At 37.5% G+C, this 23,000-nt stretch overlaps 1 protein-coding gene across 2 annotated transcripts in view; it reads left to right on the top strand.

The window, feature by feature from the left end:
- NAV3 (neuron navigator 3) overlaps nucleotides 1-23,000 on the top strand; it is a gene marked incomplete at both ends in the record, with an annotated part of 270,085 nt that overhangs the window by 208,553 nt on the left and 38,532 nt on the right. For both annotated transcript variants that reach the window (XM_084295258.1, XM_084295257.1), the window contains 7 exons: nucleotides 608-1,313; nucleotides 2,832-3,320; nucleotides 8,816-8,857; nucleotides 11,160-11,320; nucleotides 13,199-13,387; nucleotides 15,920-15,972; nucleotides 21,970-21,993. In XM_084295258.1, the coding sequence (XP_084151384.1) occupies nucleotides 608-1,313; nucleotides 2,832-3,320; nucleotides 8,816-8,857; nucleotides 11,160-11,320; nucleotides 13,199-13,387; nucleotides 15,920-15,972; nucleotides 21,970-21,993 (1,664 nt within the window). The remainder of the gene's footprint in view (nucleotides 1-607; nucleotides 1,314-2,831; nucleotides 3,321-8,815; nucleotides 8,858-11,159; nucleotides 11,321-13,198; nucleotides 13,388-15,919; nucleotides 15,973-21,969; nucleotides 21,994-23,000) is intronic.

Genomic DNA, 23,000 nt, shown 5'->3' with positions numbered 1-23,000 from the left:
TTTTTATAACTAACAACAGAACAAATTTAGTTACAAGCTAAAAAAAAATATATATCAATGACAACCAAGGAATTCGATAAGTACCATTAATTTCTACATGCATAATTATTCTTCTGCAAATATTAACTATATTTCATATTTTACTTTCAAATAGTATTTCTTTTTACATATAGAAATACTATACACAATACAACACAATGCACAATGCAAAACACATACACTATATATTATTTTTTTAGCATTTCTTACATATAGAAATACTATTAATATGAACAACAACAACAACAAGTAATCACAAACAACAACAAAAAAAACCACAGCAGATAAAATTCCTTGTAATCCATTCTGGAATATTTTCTACAAGTGCACTCTCTTCCTATGCAAGAAACTGGAAATTCTCAGAAGAATGTCAGGCTTGTAATACTTAATGCTTACTTTAATGTATTGTACCTGTTACTGACTGCTTATGGGGTACTACAGAGTCCTAAGCTGGTCTGTTTTCTTAGGGTAGTATTTCTGTTTATTTATTCTTTTCATTTTGAAATAGTAAATATGGAGATGTTACAGCTTCAACCAAAGTGACCTTTTCAAATATACTTTTATTTAGGAAAAACAGATGATGCTAAAGCTTCAGAAAAAGTGAAAACTCCCCTGAAAGGAGCCTCCATTCAGCGCTCTCCATCAGATGCAGGGAAAAGCAGCGGCGATGAAGGAAAGAAGCCTCCCTCTGGCATTGGGCGATCGACTGCTACTGGGTCCTTTGGGTTCAAGAAGTCTGGGATGGGCTCTTCTACCATAATCACCACAAGTGGCGCCACAATCACAAGTGGCTCAGCGACTCTGGGAAAAATGCCAAAATCTTCAGCCATCGGTGGGAAGTCCAACGCAGGGCGGAAGACAAGCTTAGATGGTTCCCAGAACCAGGATGATGGTGTCCTGCACATGAACTCAAAGACAACACTGCAGTATCGAAGCCTGCCTCGCCCGTCAAAGTCCAGTGGCAGTGGGATCCCCGGCCGAGGCGGACACCGCTCCAGCACCAGCAGCATCGACTCCAATGTCAGCAGCAAGTCTGCGGGTGCTGCCGCCACCAAACTGCGGGAGCCAAGCAAGATCGGGTCTGGGAGGTCCAGTCCCGTCACCATCAATCAGACGGACAAGGAGAAGGAGAAAGTGGCCGTGTCTGATTCTGAGAGTGTCTCACTATCAAGTTCCCCCAAATCCAGCCCAACTTCTGCAAGCGCCTCTGCCACACCGGGTCTTAGGCAGCCAGGATCCAAATACCCAGATATTGCGTCACCCACTTTTCGAAGGTAAGTGTTTTCTATGAATTCCTGGAGTTGCTGTAGATAAAGGAGGGATTTTCAATGTATCAAACCAGTATCCACTGGGCAAAAAGCTTTTTCAAGGCATATTTTCCCACAAGCAGAGATCTGAGTATAAAAAAGGCAAAAAGGATAATATGTCTTTCCACAAGACAAATATTTCTGTAGACCTAAAGACCTCCCCAGACAAGGCATGGCTGTTGCTTGAGCTTTGACCATTTTAAGTACATTCCCATAACAACAGTTTGAAAGCTTGAATAAGTTATTTACTGACTCTTCAGGCACATGAGAAGTTCTTTCTCAATATTCTGATTAATCCCCAAATAGAACACTCATTCAGGTGTGGTCTGTCACCTGAACAGGTGGTGGTGTAGCCTGTTCGGAGAACTGACGAGCTCTGTAGGTTAATAAAGTATTTGCTTTCATGTTGTCAGCAGCTCCAACTAGAAAAATTTAATTATCCAAGCAGCTTTGTTACACCTTTCTTCGTATATATTAATCGAGACTAAATTTCAATTGGAGATGCCCTATGTAAAGTTTTGGAATGTATAAATCAGCATTCACTTTTGGATGGAGCAGCTCCACTGTTGGAAAAAAAGCCAAGAGTGCCCTCTCGTGCCTAGCTACCAAAACAGCATCTCCAGTTACCATCTGCTGCAGGAGCTGCAACTGAGTTTTATGGGCTTGTTTATAAGTAAAATGGATTCTTACATTATTAGGCATGCTTACTTCACATCACGATAAGCTTTGCATTTATTTCTCATTAATTTATGAGCTGCACTTTAACTGCAGCTTAAAACATTTCCAGTAAGACATTAAGTCATCCCATGACCTTTATTTCAACAGTTTTAGGGGATTTGGTTTTCTTCTCATCATCAGAGTAGAAATTTTCTTCTATAGAATTATTGGGAACAATTATGTGAAATACACCTCTGTCATGACTGCTCGTAGAAACAAATGGAGCACATTTAGCTCTGGTGCAGTTTATTCTTTCTCAATGGTTACCACATGACTGATGACTACATGAGTATCTGCACAAAAGAAAAAGGGGAAAATTTTATACAAATACTAGATGTTTTTTAAAACTGTGTAGACTTTTGCAAGCATTTGTTGCAATTGTTTTAGTTGATTTGAGAAGTGAGGGGTTTAAAAGCTAATGACTTAGCTGTGGGAATGTTATATTCCTGAATTTGGGTGAAAGTGTGATCTGTTTATGCAATAAGACAAAAATGTTCCTATTTTACCTCTCTGGGTAAAAGGGTCTGCATGTGCAAAGAGCACATCTGAATAGGAGAAAATAACAGCTGTTGCTAATGAAAAAAAAAAAAACAAAAAGATTATTATGATATGGTTAAGAGAATTTAATTTTGAGATGCCATTGAACAACTAGGTAGGCATGATTTTAGTAGCAGTAATTAAAAATGTGTAGTTTGGCTCTTAGGATGTTACGCCATGAATGTTTGATGTGGCTATCAGTTTCTCTAAAGCTATTTGTTTTACATTTAGGTTGTTTGGTGCCAAGGCAAGTGGTAAAGCTGCCTCTGCACCCAGTACTGAAGGTGTGAAACCCACATCGGCAATGCCCAGCCCTAGTACCACCTTGGCACGGCAAGGCAGCCTGGAATCGCCATCCTCGGGCACAGGCAGCATGGGCAGTGCAGGTGGGCAAAGTGGTAGCAGCAGCCCCCTCTTCAGTAAACCTTCGGACTTAAATGCAGATGTTGTAAGCTTAAGTCACTCCTTGGCTTCCAGTCCCGCCTCAGTGCACTCTTTCACATCAGGTGGTCTTGTGTGGGCTGCAAACCTGAGCAGCTCTTCAGCGGGCAGTAAGGACACACCAAGTTACCAGTCCATGACTAGCCTTCACACCAGTTCCGAGTCTATTGACCTTCCTCTTAGCCATCATGGCTCTCTGTCTGGACTGACAACAAGCACTCAGGAGGTTCAGAGCCTGCTCATGAGGACTGGAAGCGTCAGATCTACTCTTTCGGAAAGGTGAGCTTGCCTATAGATACAGTGACCACAAAACAAGTGAGAGGCAAAAGGACAGGAGCCAAAAAAAAATAAACCCTCCATCTGTTTTCCTAAAGGGACACTGTTTAATTAGCAGCCTAGTTCTGTGTGTAAAAAAAAAAAAAAAAAAAAAAAAAAAAAAAAAAAAAAAAAAAGGAAGGAAGAAAAGAAAGCTGAAAGTAACTGCAGGCATTGGATATGCAAGCAATTGCCTTCTAAGGTTTTACAAGCGCTTTTTCTGTCTTGTTTTTTTTTTTTTTCCTATTTTTTTTTTTTTTTAATTTGGTTCCCTTGTTCTGGGAAAGAACCAGAAAAAAGGGGGAAAATTGTCTAATTAACTCTAATTAAAGGCATGGCACATCTACACAGCTACACAGTGAGTCCTGCACACTAGCTCTACCTGCCATCCCAGTATTCAGTAGGTCCCAAGCTATCTCACTGCCCTCTAGCTAACAAACCTGATCAAGATGTGGGACCTCACCAGTTTTCTTCCCCCTAGCTCAATGCATAAGCAAAGCTGGAGGTCCTCTGGCTTCAGCTGACCACACAGTCTTGCCTTAAAATATCCAGCCCTGACAATTTTTTCTTATATAGAGATTATTACACAAACATGAAAATGCAGTTGCACTTGCAGGGAGACAGTTTGAAAGATGATATAAACACAGTCCTGGAAAGTGTCTGGAATAGACAGACAAAAGCAAGAAAGGGGTTTCCCCTGTTCCATCTGTTAAAGACATTTTTGACATGAAGACATTTTACCATTCAAGTTATGTAATAAAATGATGCAACTACCCTGAGAGAAAGCACAACAATACCAAGATTTTTAGTTTTAGTTTTTCATTGTATTTTCTGTGGAACATTTGTTTGACTTTTGTAGAGGAGAAAAAAATAAACTCTGTTAGGTAGTAAGTAATTTTTACTTCCTGTGAAAATTTTCAGGATTTAAAAATGAAATTCTTAATTTACGTGGGGATTGAAAATTCAATATTAAATATTTCATTAGCCTTGGATCGAGAAAAGAAAATTATGCTGAGTCAGAAATATTTTCAATATTTTAGGGTTAAAATTAGTTGTTTGGATAATGCACAATTATTTAAAGGAGAAAAAAAAATTGTTTTTGTCATACATGTGAAAAATAGACAGGGTTAACTTTTTCCCCTTTATGTTAAACCGGAGATTATTCAGTACTAAGCCTTTCCATGAAAAGATTTCACTTTCAGTAAAGCAACATTAAACAAACAAAACAAGACATCTCTTGGTCAAATCTATATGGAAACACTCCTCACATTTCATTCTCTTATGTTGCAGTCATGAGTATTACTATATCAGCTAAAATCACACCTCTAACTAACGTAATTACAGTACTATAAAATGTGTCTACCAATATAGTCTATGATGACAGCAGTAGTTAACAGTACATTGATACGAGTGATTTGTAATTTGCACTGTGCCTTTAATTTTTTTAATAGTAGTTTGCATTGTGTGCCATCAACTGAATGTGACAATAATTCTTAGAGAGTTAATCTTTAATATTTAGTTTAGAAAAACAACCACTACCTTTTACTATTGCATATATGGATGGTGAGGTCAATAAGATGATGTGGAAAAGTGTTGAATTTATGCCAAAGATCATATTTATGCAGAGGATGTTAAACATCACATTTAAAATATTAACAGTTTGGCATTAGCTCCTGAGCAACCCCTGCTACTAATACTTTATGTATTTGTTCAGTGACTTAATTTCCAGTGGTTCCAAATACTTTGCCTTTGGCAATATTTTAAGTTTCAGATTTGTCCATATGGGGATATAATGATTGAGTCCAGAGAGAACCATTTATCATGTTGATCTGGCCTCAAAACTAATATATGTACCTAGAGAAAATGGTGTCATTTCTGGAATTATAGCCCCAGTAGGGTTTCTGCAGTTTTATTTTTCTCAAAGGTCTGTTACAAGTGCTATGTCATTTCTAAACTTTTTAAAAGAAAAACCTCCACGTAGGAAAGTATTTTCTCACAACAAAAGCATTGTTTTGCAATGTTAAAAGCAGATATAGTAGGCAAAAGGTTATGTCCTTATTCCTTTGTAAACTGTTGTGGGGGGACTCAGATTATATTTCAGATACCTGTGGTAATTCTTGTATTCTGGCAAGGCATGAGAAATTATCTTCAGAGAGGCTTAGTCTTTTTCTTCGGTCACTCTACAGCATACACAAGATGGAATGAGTGCTCTATATAGTGAGATATACTAACATAATATAGAGACAAGATCAGAAAGACCAAAGCACAAAATGAGACAGAACTAGCAAGCTACATATATTCTATGCAGAGAAAAGTCTAGGAAAAGAGAAGAGAGAGCTAATAATAAATAATACAAATAAATGATGTGTTGCTTTTATTCTTCTTTGTTGAAGCACGGATTGTGTTTTGATAGCTAAACATCACTAACAGCACACATGCTAAAAGGGAATGAAAAGGTTAAAGATTACTTATAAATTTCTTACATCTCCAATTCACTGGTCCCGATGAACTCTTCACTTATTTGCTTCAGGCAGAGTCTGAATTAGCCCCGTAGTCACAGGGGCTAAATAAGTTTTGAAGGAAAGTGAGGAGGTGGGTTGGGACAGAGAACAAGGTGATTATGGGCAAGGCTTGCTTGACCTCACATTCTTGGAAGGATACAGAGGATGTTAAAACAGATTAAGTAGCAGATGACACGAGGTTTGTCATTAATGTCATTTTAAATAATACTAAGTTGACTTAGTTGCAGGAAAAGAGATTTTGTGAGTCAAGGAAAGGAATGGTCAGAAATCCTGAACTTAGTAGAGCTTTATGCTATTTCAAATAATATTCTCATAGGTGCCTTAACAGGTTGGAAAAGAATTGTCAGAGAAGTGAGAGACAGTTTATTAGATTGAAGCAATGTAATAGGGCAGGATATATTTTCACATATACTAAGTGGAAAATGATGAGGCGATGTCTAAGGGGTTCTAGGTTTAGGTTAAAGACTTTGGGACATCAAGTTTTAAGAAATATTTGTTGCAATTGGAAAGAATACAGAAACAAGGCCAAAATCTCAAGGCACATCTATGTCTCCAAAACAGCCATTACCTGCCACAGAGACAGCAAATCTACAAGTTCTCTGCCACGTGCCCACACACACCTGGCACATCTCAATCCCTCCAGAGATGATCAGACGATGTCACAGTGTTGCTCTTCAGGCTATCCACAAAGTAATGCTATGGCATAAACACAGTAAACACAGGCCTCCTGTCAAATGCTGTATCCATATAGCATCAAAGTCTGTTCCAGAAAAATTTTACGTCATTCCATGAAGATCTATTGCTTTGTAAAAAGCAGAAAATAGTTTCAGTAAATATTGGCAAAATATTCCTTTTTTTTTTTTTTTTTTTTTTTTTTCCCCCCAGCAAAATGTGTATGTCCTTCAGGACTTTTGCCAGTTTTGCACCAGCAGTATTTATTTAGAGAAGTCTACTTCTACTTCCATTGTTATAGCAATGTAACTCCTTATGTGAGAGGACACTTGTATTTCAGTTTACATCAATTCAGAAGGATTAAAATAAGCCAGAGTTCCTCATACTGTAAAATAAAGCTCTCTGCTGGGGTTAACTGGTGAAATATCACTGGTTTAATTGATAAAATTTTCCATGTGGATACATCATCATTAATTAATTCTTTTGATCCTTAATTGCCATTGAGCATTACAGATTTGTATCTTTTTTTCTGCTTGGTCCAAGTGACACAGCAAGGGGTGTGTAAGAATGCAGAAATATAGGACTTTGCTGTGGTCTCATCGGCAATAATGCCTGCATTTAAAGATTTGCAGAGTGGCAGTAGTTTCTAATTGCATAACTGGTTGGCTCCGTTCTACTTCATTAGAATGCAGTTTAGTCTTGAGGACCATGAATATGCATTGAAATCCACTTAAGCTCTTCAAGAATTTCAATTGTTTTGAATTATTGGCAGAGTTGATAGTTGTGTTTTTAAGGTGTGAAACAGCACATCATGTATCAGATTTTGTGGTGTGCTCAACCACTTACAGAAACTCACCTATACGTCCCATATCACCTTGGCTCTGGGTATTCCTTAGCTTGCATTTATTTTATTCCATAGCTTCTCTGCCCAAGGACATTGTACCATGGCCATTCTTTGCCTTTCCCAAGTTGAAATCCACAGCAGGGGCAGGGAACCAAGAACTGTAAGACTTCCTGTATTTCCACCAAGAGAACTTGCAGATGGTTTCAGCAGTGCAAAATAAACAAGGGAATGGAGTGGGCTCGATGTTTGAAGTATTTGCAGAAGGAGCTGTTTCACTTATAATCATCTTTATTTGTTTTGAAATTTAGAGATGCATAAAGGTACATAAAGGAACATCAAGGCCCTATTCTTCTCTGTAAGGAACTAAAAAATACAGGAATGATGCACTGAAATTTACGTTCTCCTTCTACCAACCCTTCTTTGCTCCTGCTTGTTATCTACTGGTGAAGGCAGTCCAATGAAAGCAGGGCACCCAGCATCCCTGGTACAATATAAACAGACCTTTAGCAACAGTGTGAGAACTTTCTTGGGTAGGAAGTATGGTCTTAAGTTACTGTTGCTCTCAGAGGTGTGATTATGATATGTAATACAGAAACTTTATAAAGCCATTTTGTTATTTAATCCATACGGTGACATGACATTATGTTCTTACAGGAAAAAAACATTGCCAAACATACTTGATGATAACAAGTTCAAATTCAACCTGATCTGCTAAGTCTTTGAGGGAATGCCCACATTACATTCAATCATGACGAAGACTCGGGGGAGCCTTTTTAGGCAGCTCTTTAATGGTGATAGGGTTTGAATTAGGAAAACTCCAGCTGTAGATCCCTGATAATCAGCTGCCCTGCCACTGTTTGTGCATGAATATGGAACAACATTGCTTTGGTGCCACTTTTCATTTTCCAGACCATGACCTCACTCTGTGAGCTCCACAGCAACAGAAAGCCAAGGGTCTGTATATTTAGCACTCATTTCTTCAAGCTGAGCTGTCATTTGGCTTCTGGCAAGGCCATGCTGTCTCCTAGCAGGTGCCACAACCTTCATCTCTTTTGAAAATCTACTGGTGCATCATAGGAAACTGTGAAAAATAAAGATTCATACTGTGACCATATGATTCTTGCACAGATTGTGGGGAGAAGCCGCAGGAAGGATAGGAATGGTAGGGAAAGACTTCCTTCTGACTTGGACAGTCTCCAAATTGCTATTGACCCAGCTTAGAGCTTGTCTAGTTGAAAAATGAACGTGTGACAGTCCATGTCCTCTTGTCCCCTTCAATGAGTCAGGAATTTATTGTGAAAGATACATTAAAAAGCATTAAATGACATTCTGTTATGCACACATATCTAGACCTTTAAAATTTGTAATTCTGAACAGTCCTGTTTACTGTATGTCCTTAGGGATTTTTTTTGTTTTAACAGCATGCAGCTTGACAGAAATACACTACCCAAAAAGGGATTAAGGTATATACATTTTTTGAGCATGACTGCTGCTTCTCTGTTTTACTGTAACTTTTTCTACACTTTCACTTTCTTTCTCATTATATTAATTCTATTTAGAACAGTTCATCGTACTTAGATTCAAATCAAAAACAAAACAAACAAACAAAAAAGCATAGATTTTGACAGTGGACTTTTTCTTTCCAAGTCTGCTTAGTGAATAAATTTCCTTCTGAGATATATCTTGGAAAGCAAATACTGTTAAGAACACTTTTCTTATGGGATGAATCTTAGGAGGCATTTGATCCTGGAGATCTAAAAGAAAGAACAAGGTATCTTTGCAATGCAATGTAATTATTGAAAGTATTGAGAAAAGCAAAGTTTAACAGGTAGATCTGAACTTGAACTCTGAAGGCAAACACTCATGCAATTTGAATTGAAGACCTACTCAAGTGTAAATCCAGAAAATATTATTTTTGTATCCAAGATTTGTAAGGACAAAATGATCCCTACTCCAATTACTCATCTTGGTCCCTACCTAGCAATGTTGAGTCTCATTCTGCTATTAATTCCCCAGTAATTAGAGCCATCTTCAACACAGAAAACAGAAGTCATCTGCCCACTTCTGTTCTTCATGTTTAAAATAGGGAATCATTAGGTAATTTATCTTGTCTCATCAGGCATGGGAGCTTATGTCCTTAATCCAGGAAGTAGACTTGGCAAGCAAAGGTATATGTGCATGCACACAGACACTCTGCAGCCTTCCAGTCACTGTAATTACACAGCTAAAATCTCACGTTATTAAAAAAAAAAAAAAAAAAACGGTATTTTTTGAAAATTTAAGATAGTGCTCTTCTGCATTGTCCTTTCCTTATAAATAATTTAATTGATTTTCCCATTAGCCCTAAACAATCACTTTGGACTAATGGAAACAGTGGTTGATATGAAGAAGGCATAAAGGGGACCCAACAAGGGTACAGTGGAATGACTGAGGTTTGTGGCTATAAGACTGTAATGGTGGCTGAAAGCTGAAAGTGAAATGGAGTGGAGAAACAGTTTATAGGCATACAAACCTGATCAGTAATTCCAGAAGGACTGTCAGTTTGATTTAATGTACAAAGACCCCCGCCCAAGACCTAGATCCTGAATTCTCCTTTTCCCATCTCTCTGATCTGATAACCACCAGATAACTCTTCTACACCACATTTAGAAGCAAAGATCATTGCTGTCTTTTTGAAAGGAGAAATGAAATAAATATTTAATCAGGACAAGATGTTTTAATGCATTAGAATACTGCATAAAACCCCAAGCACAACATGAGAACTAGAATGTTCATTCAATCTGCTTTCTAAGCAGAAATACTTGTGCTTTATGAGCCTGAGGCCAGAATATCAAAAGCCCCTTCTGTTCTGCTGTTTGGGGAACGCTGATATCTCATGACAGTGTTGAAGAAGGTGCTCATTTCTTTGCAGGATATAATGCTAATTGACATGGGCTATTGCAGACATTTCTGAAAACAGTCTCTTGGTTAATACCCACACTACCTGCCCATTTTACTGTTTAACCACTGCCAGAATTGCCCTTCTTCCAGCCCTGCCAAAACAGTCTGGGGCAATGAGTTATCAGTTCTCCTTCTTAGCCCATGTGGCAGTTGCACATGTTTTATTAGATTTTCATAGGAAGCAATCAATCAGTGCTTTGATTTCCAGATTTCTTCCTTCCCAATAGCTTGTTTCTGCAAATTTTTCCTGTCCCTTTCCCTCCCCCAAATTTGGGGCAGGACACAGTGTCAAGCAGGCCATGCATATGAACACAAGTGCTTGTCATTACCAATGCAAACTGCTTTTTCAGAGCTGTTGATCTGTTTCACTCCCTTCATTTAACCAACTGCCCACCTGATGTGGCAGGTATCATTTCATAAGCAGCTACTCACTTTTCTTGGCTTCTAGTCTGTGCATTGCCCATCCTAGCCATGCAGCTCCTAAGCTTTTGCATCACCCTATATACTTCCGCTAGCTTTGCAGTTCTCTCCTGCCAGCTCAGTTGTCTGTTTTCTATGGTTTATCATCATATCTCTTCAAAGAAAGGGAATACTGTTTTGGGGAGGGGGTTGAAACTGAAGGGGTTTCAAGTCTTGTATATTTTTCTGTTCTAACAGGACAGTAAACATTACTTTGGTAAAATCCCTGGTGATAATCACTTCACTAATTAGACTCAATACATTCCAAGGGTTATGTTTTCTCTAACCAGTGAAGTATATTTATGTCACACCCATTTCTTTCCAAACCTCGTCGTTGTTTTGAGCATGTCAGCTGTGGTTTTTCAGATACACTCCATCGTCCCGGCAGACGAGTCAGGAGGAAGGAAAGGAGTGGCTACGCTCCCATTCAACTGGAGGCCTGCAAGACACTGGCAGTCAGTCCCCGCTTGTTTCTCCTTCAGCTATGTCTTCATCTGCAACTGGAAAATATCACTTTTCCAACCTGGGTAAATGCTATTTCCCTTCACCATTTCTCCCACTTCAGAATAGTACCATAAAATTCAACTGTTCATATATCCTAGTTTGTTAAACTAGATCATTCATTTTAACATCTCTACTGCCATATTTTGGTACTCCAGTAATGGAGAGAAACTCACCGAAGTTTTCATGGAGTAGGTGAGGGTACCTCCTATTTTGTATACAGAAGAAAAAAAAAGAAAGAAAAAAAAAAAAAAAAAGATTTTCTGTGATTTGCTCAAGGAGACAAAAATCTGAGGCAGAGTAGGAAATTAGCCTTTAGCTCAAAGCTACTCCTCTATTAGCCAATCTGAGGATTCACAGAGACAGTAGGATTCTTTCCATTTATTTTAGTGGATTTCAACCCAGATGCTAAGCATTGTTTTTCTTCTTATGTACAGGTTTGTTTTGAGGCAGGCTTTTCTAATTCATTTCAGTGGCTGGACCTAGCTATAGCATTAGGTCCAGTTTAAGTCCTATCCTTTAAGAGAATGTAATATTCTAGGATGTGAGTCACACTTTAGGTTTATTTGATTGCAGGTTAATATTTAGATTCGGTTATTCTGGATCTTACTTCAGGCTAATACAACCCAAATCTAGTTTTATTAATAATTTTATTTTTTCTGTAATGCTTTATAGAAAACCATTTATTTGCACAGCACTGGACACAAACCTAAGTTCACAAAGAGCTATTGTGTTTTAGGTCCTTGCTGTGGAAGTTGCTGCAACCTTTGAAGCATTCACACTTCTGTCACAGCTTATAGCATCTGTAGGTTACAATCACTTGAAAGCAATTTGATCATCCATACAAGCGCTGGTCTTTATTACATATGGGAAAAAGAAGTTGAACAAAGCCACTTTTAAAAATGAAATTGGATGCTGTCTAAGCAAGCCACTGCTTAGGATTTTTTCCATATACTTGCAGGAGACACAGCTGTCTTTGAGCAGTGATTCTCTCACTCTATCATTTTCTGCTTATTACTACCTTCTTTTTCTTTCTTTTCATAGTTCTTGCACTCACATCAGAGAGTAATAGGATATGCTTTTTTAAAAATTATTATTTATTTTGTCATTGTCCTTTCCTTCTCACCGTTATTGTAGCTCCATGGAATAATTGTCTCTCACAGCACAATTTAAGGCACGTCTTGAATGATCTAAAATAAAACTCCAAATACTTAGGTTGAATTTGGATAGATGATTAGCTGCTTCTTCTTGACGCTGTAGTCCAGGTGAACTATAACCTGGCTTTCCTTCCTATGACAAACAGACTTTGTGAAAGCTTAAAGTAGATTCATCAATACTGTTCTGGATTAGAACTATGAGTGACCAGACTATTCCTATTTATTTTGATGAGATTCAGCTGGCCCGTGAAGAATTTTAACTTGATATGGCTATTGGTGCTGCAGAAAATCAAAAGACAGATATGTCCTCCTTATGCCAATAAAGCTTTGGTCTTTACAGTACTTGGTAAAATATTCATACAAGAAAAACCGAAATGCAAATGCTCATTTATTAAAATAGCTGCTTATAAAAAATACTAACAACTTCTTATTCCTTTTTTAACTTTTAACTTTTGAATCTCTCCCATTGATTTTTCTGTCTTGGGCTGTCAAAACGAACAAGTGTTTATTCAGACACCAGCATTACTGTTACCACATGTTTTACAGGATTAGTCTCATATAACTCCAGCTCCTTGGAGATCATCTCTTTCACCTTTCTGTGGCGGCTTTGGATATGGGAATAAAAGCCTTTCATTTTCTTAGCCATGTAAAGTCAGCCTAACCATGCTCTTCCTGCATTGCAACTTTGTGCTGAACCAAAGTTCATTTAATGGAAATGTACTTCATTAATAAAGCCTTGTATTCCAGTGAGCCCAACCAACCTGTCTCAGTTTAACCTTCCTGGACCAAGTATGATGCGTTCAAACAGCATCCCTGCACAAGACACTTCTTTTGATCTGTATGATGACTCCCAACTGTGTGGCAGTGCTACATCCCTAGAAGAGAGACCACGAGCCATTAGTCATTCAGGTTCATTCAGGGACAGCATGGAGGAAGGTAAGACTGATTTATTATTTGGATCAGTGAATAGGCCCCAAAATCTCCAAAGTGTAGTACAATGTTCAAATACTTCTACTGCAACGTGAAAGTTTAGATAATTTTGTGAAACTTCTTTGAATTCTCTTGAGCTAGAAGAAGTATACTTCCTTAGCGAACCCCACAGTGTACTTCCTTACCCTAGAGCACAGTAGATAGTTATTTCCCACAGTAATATGTAATACAGAGTACATCATACTATACTACTTCATGTGTCCCAGAAATTTGAGGGGAAAGGATGCCATTCTTGGAAAATTATTTTGTTCCATTTGCACCAAAATTTCAAGTGTCTTAGCATACCTTGACTACTGTGATTCCATGCTTTTTTAGTCCTACTTCTGCTTTTTTTTTATGCCTTTTTTTTTTTTTTTTAAGCCCGTGTCACTTACAATCCCTTGTCTTTTGTGGTCATTTAATTTCCTTACTTCCCTGCAGCCTTCTACAGCAAACACAATGAATTTCTGCATCTAAACTCCGCCATTTAATCTAACCAAGTTGCTGCCTTTATGCAGATCATTAGTCTTTCTTGTTTCTCTAATAGTATACAACACCTGGAATTTGAATATTATTTTTTGGATTTGTTTTGTGTTTTGTTATTGTAGTTATTTTGTTGTTTGTTGGTTTATTTTCTTTTTTAACCCCAGAGCATTTAACAAGTCTTAACTAAATGCATGGTAACATTTTCTTCTAACATTTCTGTTAAATCTGATCATCTGCAGGATTCTGTTAAGTACTAATTTCTCACGTCCTTTAATTTAAAAAAAATAAAATATAAAATTTCATGGAGATTCATTCTCTCCCGTCTTGCTTACTGCTAAGCGATGACAATATAAATGGTCTTTAAAACAAGCAAATTAAAAATATATATAAAAAATAAATCTTCCGCTAACCCAAAGCTCATAGCTATGGGATAAAGAGGAAAAAAATGAGTTGTAGGTGAAATAACGGACAAATAACACTTTTACTTTTCAATTTTTTCTTCTTCATTTCAGATGATATGTCAGGCAGACATCTGGGTATGTAATACTAGCAGTAGGGTGCAGGACAGATCAAGCTGTGAGTTGTCAGCACATCCTCTGATGGCTGACTGCACAAAAGCATATCACCTAATTCAAGGACAGAGGTGACTACAGACCCTTTGCTGAGGAATAGGTGAATTGTCAAAAGAAACAGTGAAAGAGTAATAGAGAAAACAAGGGAAATAAAAAGGCATAGAAAAAAAGAGGTATTAAATGTAGAATTTCAGTAATGGGTCATCAGTGACTTTGAAAAAAGCTTTTTCATTGGTCATGTCTCATATCCAGCTAGAATGGATAACCGCAATCAACCACGGTAAATGGAAGTCAGTGCAGCAATAATAAACGGTTTTCAGGACTTCATGGTAACTAGAGATTATGAAATTATGTTGTTGGAAGGCCAAAAGTATTTTATTTAAGATATTAGTTCTAAGGAAAATTTTAGTAAAACAAATCTGGTAATGGGTAGAACCACTGAGTACAAAAGCAGAATGGGAACTTAGCTGAAAGTTTAAAAGCAGAGGATGAAAACCTGGTCTTGACTGCAAGCAACAGGATTTCAGGGATGACCACAACTTTGTAAATAATTACCCAGTTACCAAATTAGATTTAAAGTCTTTTTGACTAATCCAAGTATTCTTGTATTGCCAGTTTGGCATACAGACACCTTGACAGACAGAGAGCTATCTCAACAAAATAGTATATTTGTCATACAATGGCAGAGTATAAATATTAAACAAGTTTCTTTTGAAACAAAAATTAAAAGAAGTAATGAAATAAATCATATTTAAAGTTTTCCGTTAGTGTGTCTGTCCTTAGAGTGTTATAAGAAGCAGAAGGGGCAATTTGGTCTTAGTTTAGTCTTCACTCCACATTTTCAGAGAGGCCAGGAACAACTTTTTAAGGTGAAGTCCTTCAATCTTCACTCTGGTCTTGAGGCAAACTCTACAGGTGATTAATGGATGTATGTCACCACATCTTGCAGTATCACTTCACACAAACTACAAATGCCAGCATGCACTGGTCTGTATTGTGCTGAAGAGGGAAACCTGCTGAGCAAATCCTGGGAGCTCATCCTGGGGAATGTGAATGATTTTGCTAAGCATATTCTTTTGTAAAAGCAGTTTGCTGAGCTTTGGACAGGTATATAAACAACTCAATTTTTGTTTTCTATAAAGACTGTATTTATCAGATGATTTGTTGTCAAAACAACAAAAGAGATGTTTGGTTTGCTGGTAATAATGCTGAATCTCACTGGCTCACTCTCCTACCTAGCATGCATGAAAGTGCTTTTTCTGTATAAACAATCTTTTCAAGTGCAAGAAAAAATGTCAATAGCTTTTCCATACTGATAACTTATAACTACTCTTTGTGGAAAATTGTTTCTCATTTTAAAAATATGTTTAGTTATTGAGCTACATGGAGGAAGTTTTATGCTTCCATCAATATTTCATGTTATTTTCCTTTTTTTTTAAAGTACACGGGTCCTCATTATCACTTGTCTCCAGCACATCCTCTCTCTACTCTACGGTAAGTATTGACATTTTAGAAAGAAGTTCTGTCTGGCGCTGTGCTTGTTCGTTTTTTCATAAAACTTTTAACAGTTTGAGGTTTAGAAGGATTAAAATTGCACTGCAATAAAGCAAGAACATTTGGTATTATTGTTATTCTATTTTAAAATGTTATTTCCATCTTTTTAAGTGATTGATTTAAAACTGCTCAAAATTGCCTAGTGTATATTTTGAAAGCTAGAAAGAAGGTAATAATCTAGGACTTTCACTTCAAGGGGGACCTTATGTTATTGTAGTTAATAATGCTGAGTGCTTTTGCTCATTTTCAGCTATTTTTCTAATTGCACAATTTACAACGTGTTTTTGTCTTGCTGCTGCTTGAGGTGCATTTCTTTAAAAATACAAGATTGCTTCAGGATAAGGGAGATAAAATGTTCAGGTTAAATGTCTATTGATCTTTGTTGAAAATGACAGCATTATTTCTAAAAAGGAGAATGTCTTAAAAATGATTAACCTTAGTTAATTAGGTAATTAGACTAAGTAATTGTCAACTGTATTCTCCTGTCTCAAGCAGAAGCTATTTTTTCCTTTTTTTATTTAATTATCTTTTTATATATATATATATATATATATATATATCTTCTGTGAAACTTTTTGCTTCTGTTCTTCTGCTAACAAGAAATCATCCAGATGGGATGAGTTAAACACATTTTGCCATTCTCTTGCTAATACATTACGGCTGCTTTACAATCTATTTGCTAACCACAATTACATGCTGTAGTTACCCTTTTGTCATGAGAGAACAACCCTCTTATACCATGTGTTCATAAATAGTTTTCTCCTCTCCATATTTTTAGGTGTTGAATAGTGTCAGTTGTCATGTCCAGGCCAAAATCAGTTCTTGCCTGAGAATACCCAATCCATGCAAGCTGATGCCACTGTACCACTTACACACCTGATAGCTCTATGTCTATGCTAAACTTGTGCTAGCCTGGAAAGAGGGTAGTCTAACATCTACCACAATGGTCCCCCTCCTATTTATGTCTAATCATAAAAATGTATATACAAGAGCATGTCTAAAACATCAGTACACATGCATTAGTTTTGCCTAGGCCTTAGCAGCAAGTTGCAAACAACTCCAGTCCAGATGAGGCCTGAATTATTTTAGGGGTAGAATGTACATGCAGAGTGGCTGCACACAAGGTATGACTAGCGTACAAAGCAAAGCTTCTCGCTTATGTTTTGGTAGGGGAAAAATATGTATTACTATATCCCTATCTATGCACAGTTTCCATGGGAGAATCCAAAATTATAATTCAAGCTTTGTTGTTAAATTTAAGAAGAGTGTTATCAAACACTGGTGGTGATAAAAATGATGATCAGGGCTGGAGCACCTCTCTTGTAAGACAGGCTGGGGGAAGAGGGGGGTTGGAGGCTGATTCATCCTGGAGCAGAGAAGGCTCCAGGGAAACCTTATAGTGGCCTTCCAGTACCTAGAGGGGACATACAAAGGAAGCTGTGGAGGGACTCTTTGGCAGGGAGTGCCAGGGAGTTAGGGGTGCCTATGGAAATGTAGTAACAGATGCAGAAGGATCACAGTGAATAACATTGTTTAGCTCAGCCACACCTGATGGGCCTTTTGGAGCCCAGGCTTTATGCTTTGTTGAAGAGCCCTGCAAACCTGAGATATGACCTTGACCTTATACCAAAATCTAACTCCAGCTCTAGCCAGAGTCCAGCAATCCTTGTCATCCTTTGCTTAAGTGTGCCCATGCTTGTGCAAGCCCTGTCACACTCAAAATCCTGTTACAGGGGAAGGGCAGGGAAAGCTGAGATTTTTTTTTTTTGTTAGCATAAATTAAGTATGGGGAAAAGGAGAAGGAGAAGGAGAAGGGGAAGGGGAAGGGGAAGGGGAAGGGGAAGGGGAAGAAGGGGAAGGGGAAGGGGAAGGGGAAGGGGAAGGGGAAGGGGAAGGGGAAGGGGAAGGGGAAGGGGAAGGGGAAGGGGAAGGGGAAGGGGAAGGGGAAGGGGAAGGGGAAGGGGAAGGGGAAGGGGAAGGGGAAGGGGAAGGGGAAGGGGAAGGGGAAGGGGAAGGGGAAGGGGAAGAAATTATGCAGATTAATTTTTTTAACAAAAAAAAAAGGAAGGATTAAAAAATTTAGGAATATAGCTATATATGGGAAATGCCTCAATAAGAACAATACAGTTAAAATTGTTATGCATGCAGTGTCTAGGATCTATCCCTTTGCTCTGGTGTCCTGCTCATGCTTCCACTGCTCCTCTGGCTCCAGTCTGGGAAGAGTGGAGATGGCAAGGTGTCAGCATCCCAAGTTCTTTGCTGGGAGGAGTATGCTTGCTTGTGGTTTCTTCCACCATGTGTGATAGGACAAGGGGGAATGACTGTAAACTAAAAGAGGGTAGGTTAGATTAGACATAAGAAATTCTTTACTCAGAGGGTGGCGAGGCATTGGAACATGTTGTCCAGAGTTGTGGATGCTCCATCCCTGGAGGTGTTCAAGGCCAGGCTGGATGAGGCTTTGAGAGACCTGGTCTAGTAGAAGGTGTCACTGCCCATGGCAAAGGGGTAGAACTAGATGATCCTCATGATAGTAGAGAATGGTACTTTTCCTGTAAAATAAACTTCATACTGTTTATCCAACTTCATGATGTAAGCCAGCAGAATAGCTTCTGAAACTTCTGGCTGTAAATTCACAGTGTAGCTAAGCCTCCCTCCTAAAATTATGGATTATGCAGACAGGATAATAAAAGTTATAGAAAAATCTTTAAAGGACAAGGAAATAATTAATATGATAAAATGGCTACGGTTGATTCTCTAGGGATGATTTTTGATCAGAATTTCTCCTGCTTGATCCTTCTGATCCTGTGAAAAATGTTTAAACTTTTCAGCAATTAATCAGGAGATGAGGCAGAAGTGGAGCAGAAAGATGAAAAGTAGGCAATCAGTATCAAATCATCTGAAAGTATAATAGAAATACTTAATTTTTCAGTGATGCTGTGCAGTGTCCCATTGCCTCCATGAAGGGATAGCTTCATAGCATTATGGCACACCTAGCCACACACGTGTCCACATTCAGCTATTATTGGATTCAAGAAAGAATACAAAAGCTGGGTGTTTTATTTTGCTTACACAGGCCAACATCACTCAGCAGGAACTCCAAAGTAGCTGCCTTTCCATAAATGTCTCAGTCAAAGCCATTTATTAGGTTCCTCAAGCATTACCTTAAGCCTTAATGCTAGTGTTTTTCTGCAGTCTAATCACTGGAGGGTTTCAGACAAAGTACAAAATAAAGATCGTTACATATTATTATCAGAGGATGGCTGAAGAGCTTGAAATTACACTCAGAAGATTGATTCTTTGGGAATTAGGATATGAGATTCAGAAAAGACACTTCATGATTTGCTGCTATTGCAATGAGTAAGTCTGATGAGACATCTTCTGCATTCACTAGTATTTTCTTAATGTACTGGCTTTTTTGCGGGGTTGCATTTGGGTTTTCTAAACGTACTTGAATAGACTAGGAATCTAGCTAGCGGAGATATACACATACAGAGACATACATTTAATTTCACGGAAAAGTATGCTATGTAACTGGACATAGTAGACTCCAGGACTGAAATACTGATCCTATTTTGGCAGCCATCTAGCTCTCCAAGAAGTTGAAAAAGCTGTGTGGTAGTGTAAATTATGATAGGTTGTCTCCAGTTTTAATCTCCTCCTGCTCAGTAGGTGAGACACTGCTATTTGCATATCTTTAGTTAATTGCTCTATTTCTTACACTGGCTTTTCAGCATTAGCTACACTTAGAATCCCCAGAATTCATTAGCTGTGCTAAGCCAAGCTCAAAGGAGATGTGTAAGGACATGTCATTTGTATGCTAATACTGTAAGACTTCAAAAAGAGAAAAATATATTGCAAGGATTGGATGCTTAGATATGATAGAGAAGTAAAGGGAGGAAAAGAACATGATTTCCTTTTAGAGCAAATTTCTAAAGTTGTGAGCCAATGACTAAGTGCTGGATTACAATGGTGTCAGCATGAACTCTTAAGTGAAAACTTCTCACTTGTATTTGGTTTTCTGATTTTATTTTTTAAGTTGAAAATACACCCAGCAACCTCTTATTTCTTTTTCATTTACTTCTTCCACTGTCCACAAATGATGTCTTGTAGCAGCTCTCTCTTTGACCTCTGGGGAGAGTGGCAACACTTCCCTGTATGCTGAGGAAGCCATCTGCTAAAACATGCAGCATTTCCTTCGCCAATGGAGCCACAGTGGTCTGAGGATGAAGGACAAGTTCTCTATGTGGCAGTTTCAGTAACAGAAGACCAAGTCTTTTTATTTTATTTTATTTTATTTTATTTTATTTTATTTTATTTTATTTTATTTTATTTTATTTTATTTTACTTTACTTTACTTTACTTTACTTTACTTTACTTTACTTTTTGCTTTTCTTGGCACAGTAGAATTCATAAAGATGCATAGTCTTTCTTGATCCTTTGATGACTTTTCATACACTACATGTTTGAAGTAACAGTAATGAGAATAGATTTTCAAAATTTTCTGTAGGCAGATCCCATTTCTGTGAATATAAATTAGAAAGCTAATGTCAGTAAGTGTGTCACATCAGTGCTGGCAAATAATCACTATTCTAAATTGTTCCCATTTAGTGATTGTAGATGTTAGAGTAGCTTCAGCTAAGTGTTGCACAGAAATATCACAGCATCTCAGTGTTTTCAGGAACTATTAACAGATAAACATTTATTGAAAGAGGCATTTTCTAAAAGTCTTCTCCCCCTGCATCAGGTTAAGAAATTAAATATTTCTGTAATCAGTTATTAAAATTCTAACAACACAGATATTGTGCTTAACACTGGCTCAAAAACAAACCCCAAAATAGTTATTTTCATTTGTAATAACACAGATACTGACTAACGTGAATTTTCTGAGGAACTCATCTTTTTCTTTTTACTTTTTTTTTTTTTTTAAGTCTTTCTAGCATTATTTACATCTAATTCTTTTACATATGTTTTTCTTTCATTGATTACTAATCTTCCAGACAATGTCATACTGTTTCTTTGAACTTGGCCCACCTCAGATCATGGGGTGCATTGATTTTCAGTACACTCACTGATAATTATTTTATGTTACCAAATGGTTTCTTCTCATGCCACATCTTTCCTTTCCACTAGAATTTCACTAAAGCAAGATTTTTTCTGTCTGCCAAATGCCTCCTAAATTAGACTACTCCCCTGCTAACAAATTAAATTACTTTTATCTTAGCAGACATTCAAAGGTATGCTTTGTAATGATTTTGGTTTTTCACTTGTTGAAAAAGACTAATGAATAAATAAGAAGCTTAGCATCATTATACGACACATTACATAACAAAGAGGAAAATATCTACAATTATAAAATACTAGCAAATTTAAGTTAAAACTTTAACGAGCCCTGAGAGATCTTAATATTTTGGTCAGTACTCTGGAATACATTACTCGAAAGTTCAAGTAGCCCTCTCCTCCCACCTTCCTCCGTATATGTTTTCCTGGTATGCTGCCAACTTCTCTTAGCAGGGATTAGTCGGTTAGGATTATTGTTCGGTATACAGTTAAGCAAATATAGTTGTAGGAGCTGTAATAATCATTACGGTATAAAAGTTCACTTGTACAGACTAACGTACATGAGTGACAGCATAGCAAATATTCTTTCCTATCTTAGAAATGTAGTTCTAAGTAGTTCCGTTGTAGTTCTGTTACTGTTCCTCCTTTATCCACTGTTTTGTCCTGTCAGTATGCTGGCAAACTCTTTGGGTTTTCAGCTGGAGCCTCTCTGAGTAAGTTGAAAGGAATTCCATTTATTGTTTTTACTGCATACCTTCCTTAAATGTAACAGATCTGTGAAGCTATTCATTTCACTTCAGAGCTGCTGGCATTTATTTTCTATTACCTCAATTATGTTGCACATTATTTCTAAGTCATTTCTTCTTTGTTTTCTTGCAGGCAGAAGAAAAGGCACATTCAGAGGTAAGAACTTTTCTTCATTTTTACAGTTGTATATTTTTATGATGTTACTTAGAAGTTTACTGTGTATCTGATATGGCTAAAATTCTGAGATGCTGGTAAAAGGACACCTCATGTAGCAGCTGCACTAGAAGTTATTTTCTTAGTGTTGTGCTGATACTTCCTGGCTGAGGATCTGGAAAGGTGAAAAGAATCAATGAGGATTGGGCTGCTGAGTGGAGGAGTTGTAATATGTCTGATCTCAGACTTAAATCAACTCTGTACTGGATCTAAGAGACTAAGCAGTTCAAGGTAATGTGCTGCCTTTCAGGAGCGAAATACTTAGAAGGTTCACTTTGAACTTCTATCACTTACATTCTGCTTTATATTAAATTTCTGAAACTGACCACTTCAATGTATTTCAGAGAAACACAGATTGATTTCAGATATAAATCAAATCTGACGTGGAAAACAGCTCACAGTGTATAAGAATGGGTGACAGGAGTGGGTCAGCAACTGGATACAATTACAGCCTTTCTCAAAATGAAGTACTGGTTGTATTAAAAGGGCACCAAGGATTAGAAACAATAAAATGCAGCACCAAGTGGTGCACTTCCACTTTACCGAGCTGTATGCTTTCAGACTCCTGCATTTATTCTGCTCTTATTTTAACTATTCTGATCACATAAAAAGTCAACCAAAAGTTACCTTAAGAAGGTTGAACAAATAAACATATTCTTCCTTAAGCAGTCTATTTCAATATATTTTTCCTGAACTTTTTTAAACTGCTTTCTCTGAAAGTTAAAACAAATGAGGTAAAAGGTGTGTCATAGCTCAGTAGTGTAAAAAACAATTCCTTAATTCATTTGCCTTCATAAAGAAGCAACACATGGAACATTTATTTTTCATATTCTCCTACATGGGGAGTTTTTCTAATATCTAGATGTGCTCTGTGAATGCTCTTGCAGGAGATGCTGAATAGCACTTCTGAGAACTGACTTTGTATACTTGGAGGAATGTGATGAAAGTGT

The sequence above is a fragment of the Netta rufina genome (assembly GCF_964035555.1).
Source record: "Netta rufina genome assembly, chromosome: 1".
NCBI classification, from domain to species: Eukaryota; Metazoa; Chordata; class Aves; order Anseriformes; family Anatidae; genus Netta; species Netta rufina.
This window is presented reverse-complemented; position numbering and strand designations above follow the sequence as displayed.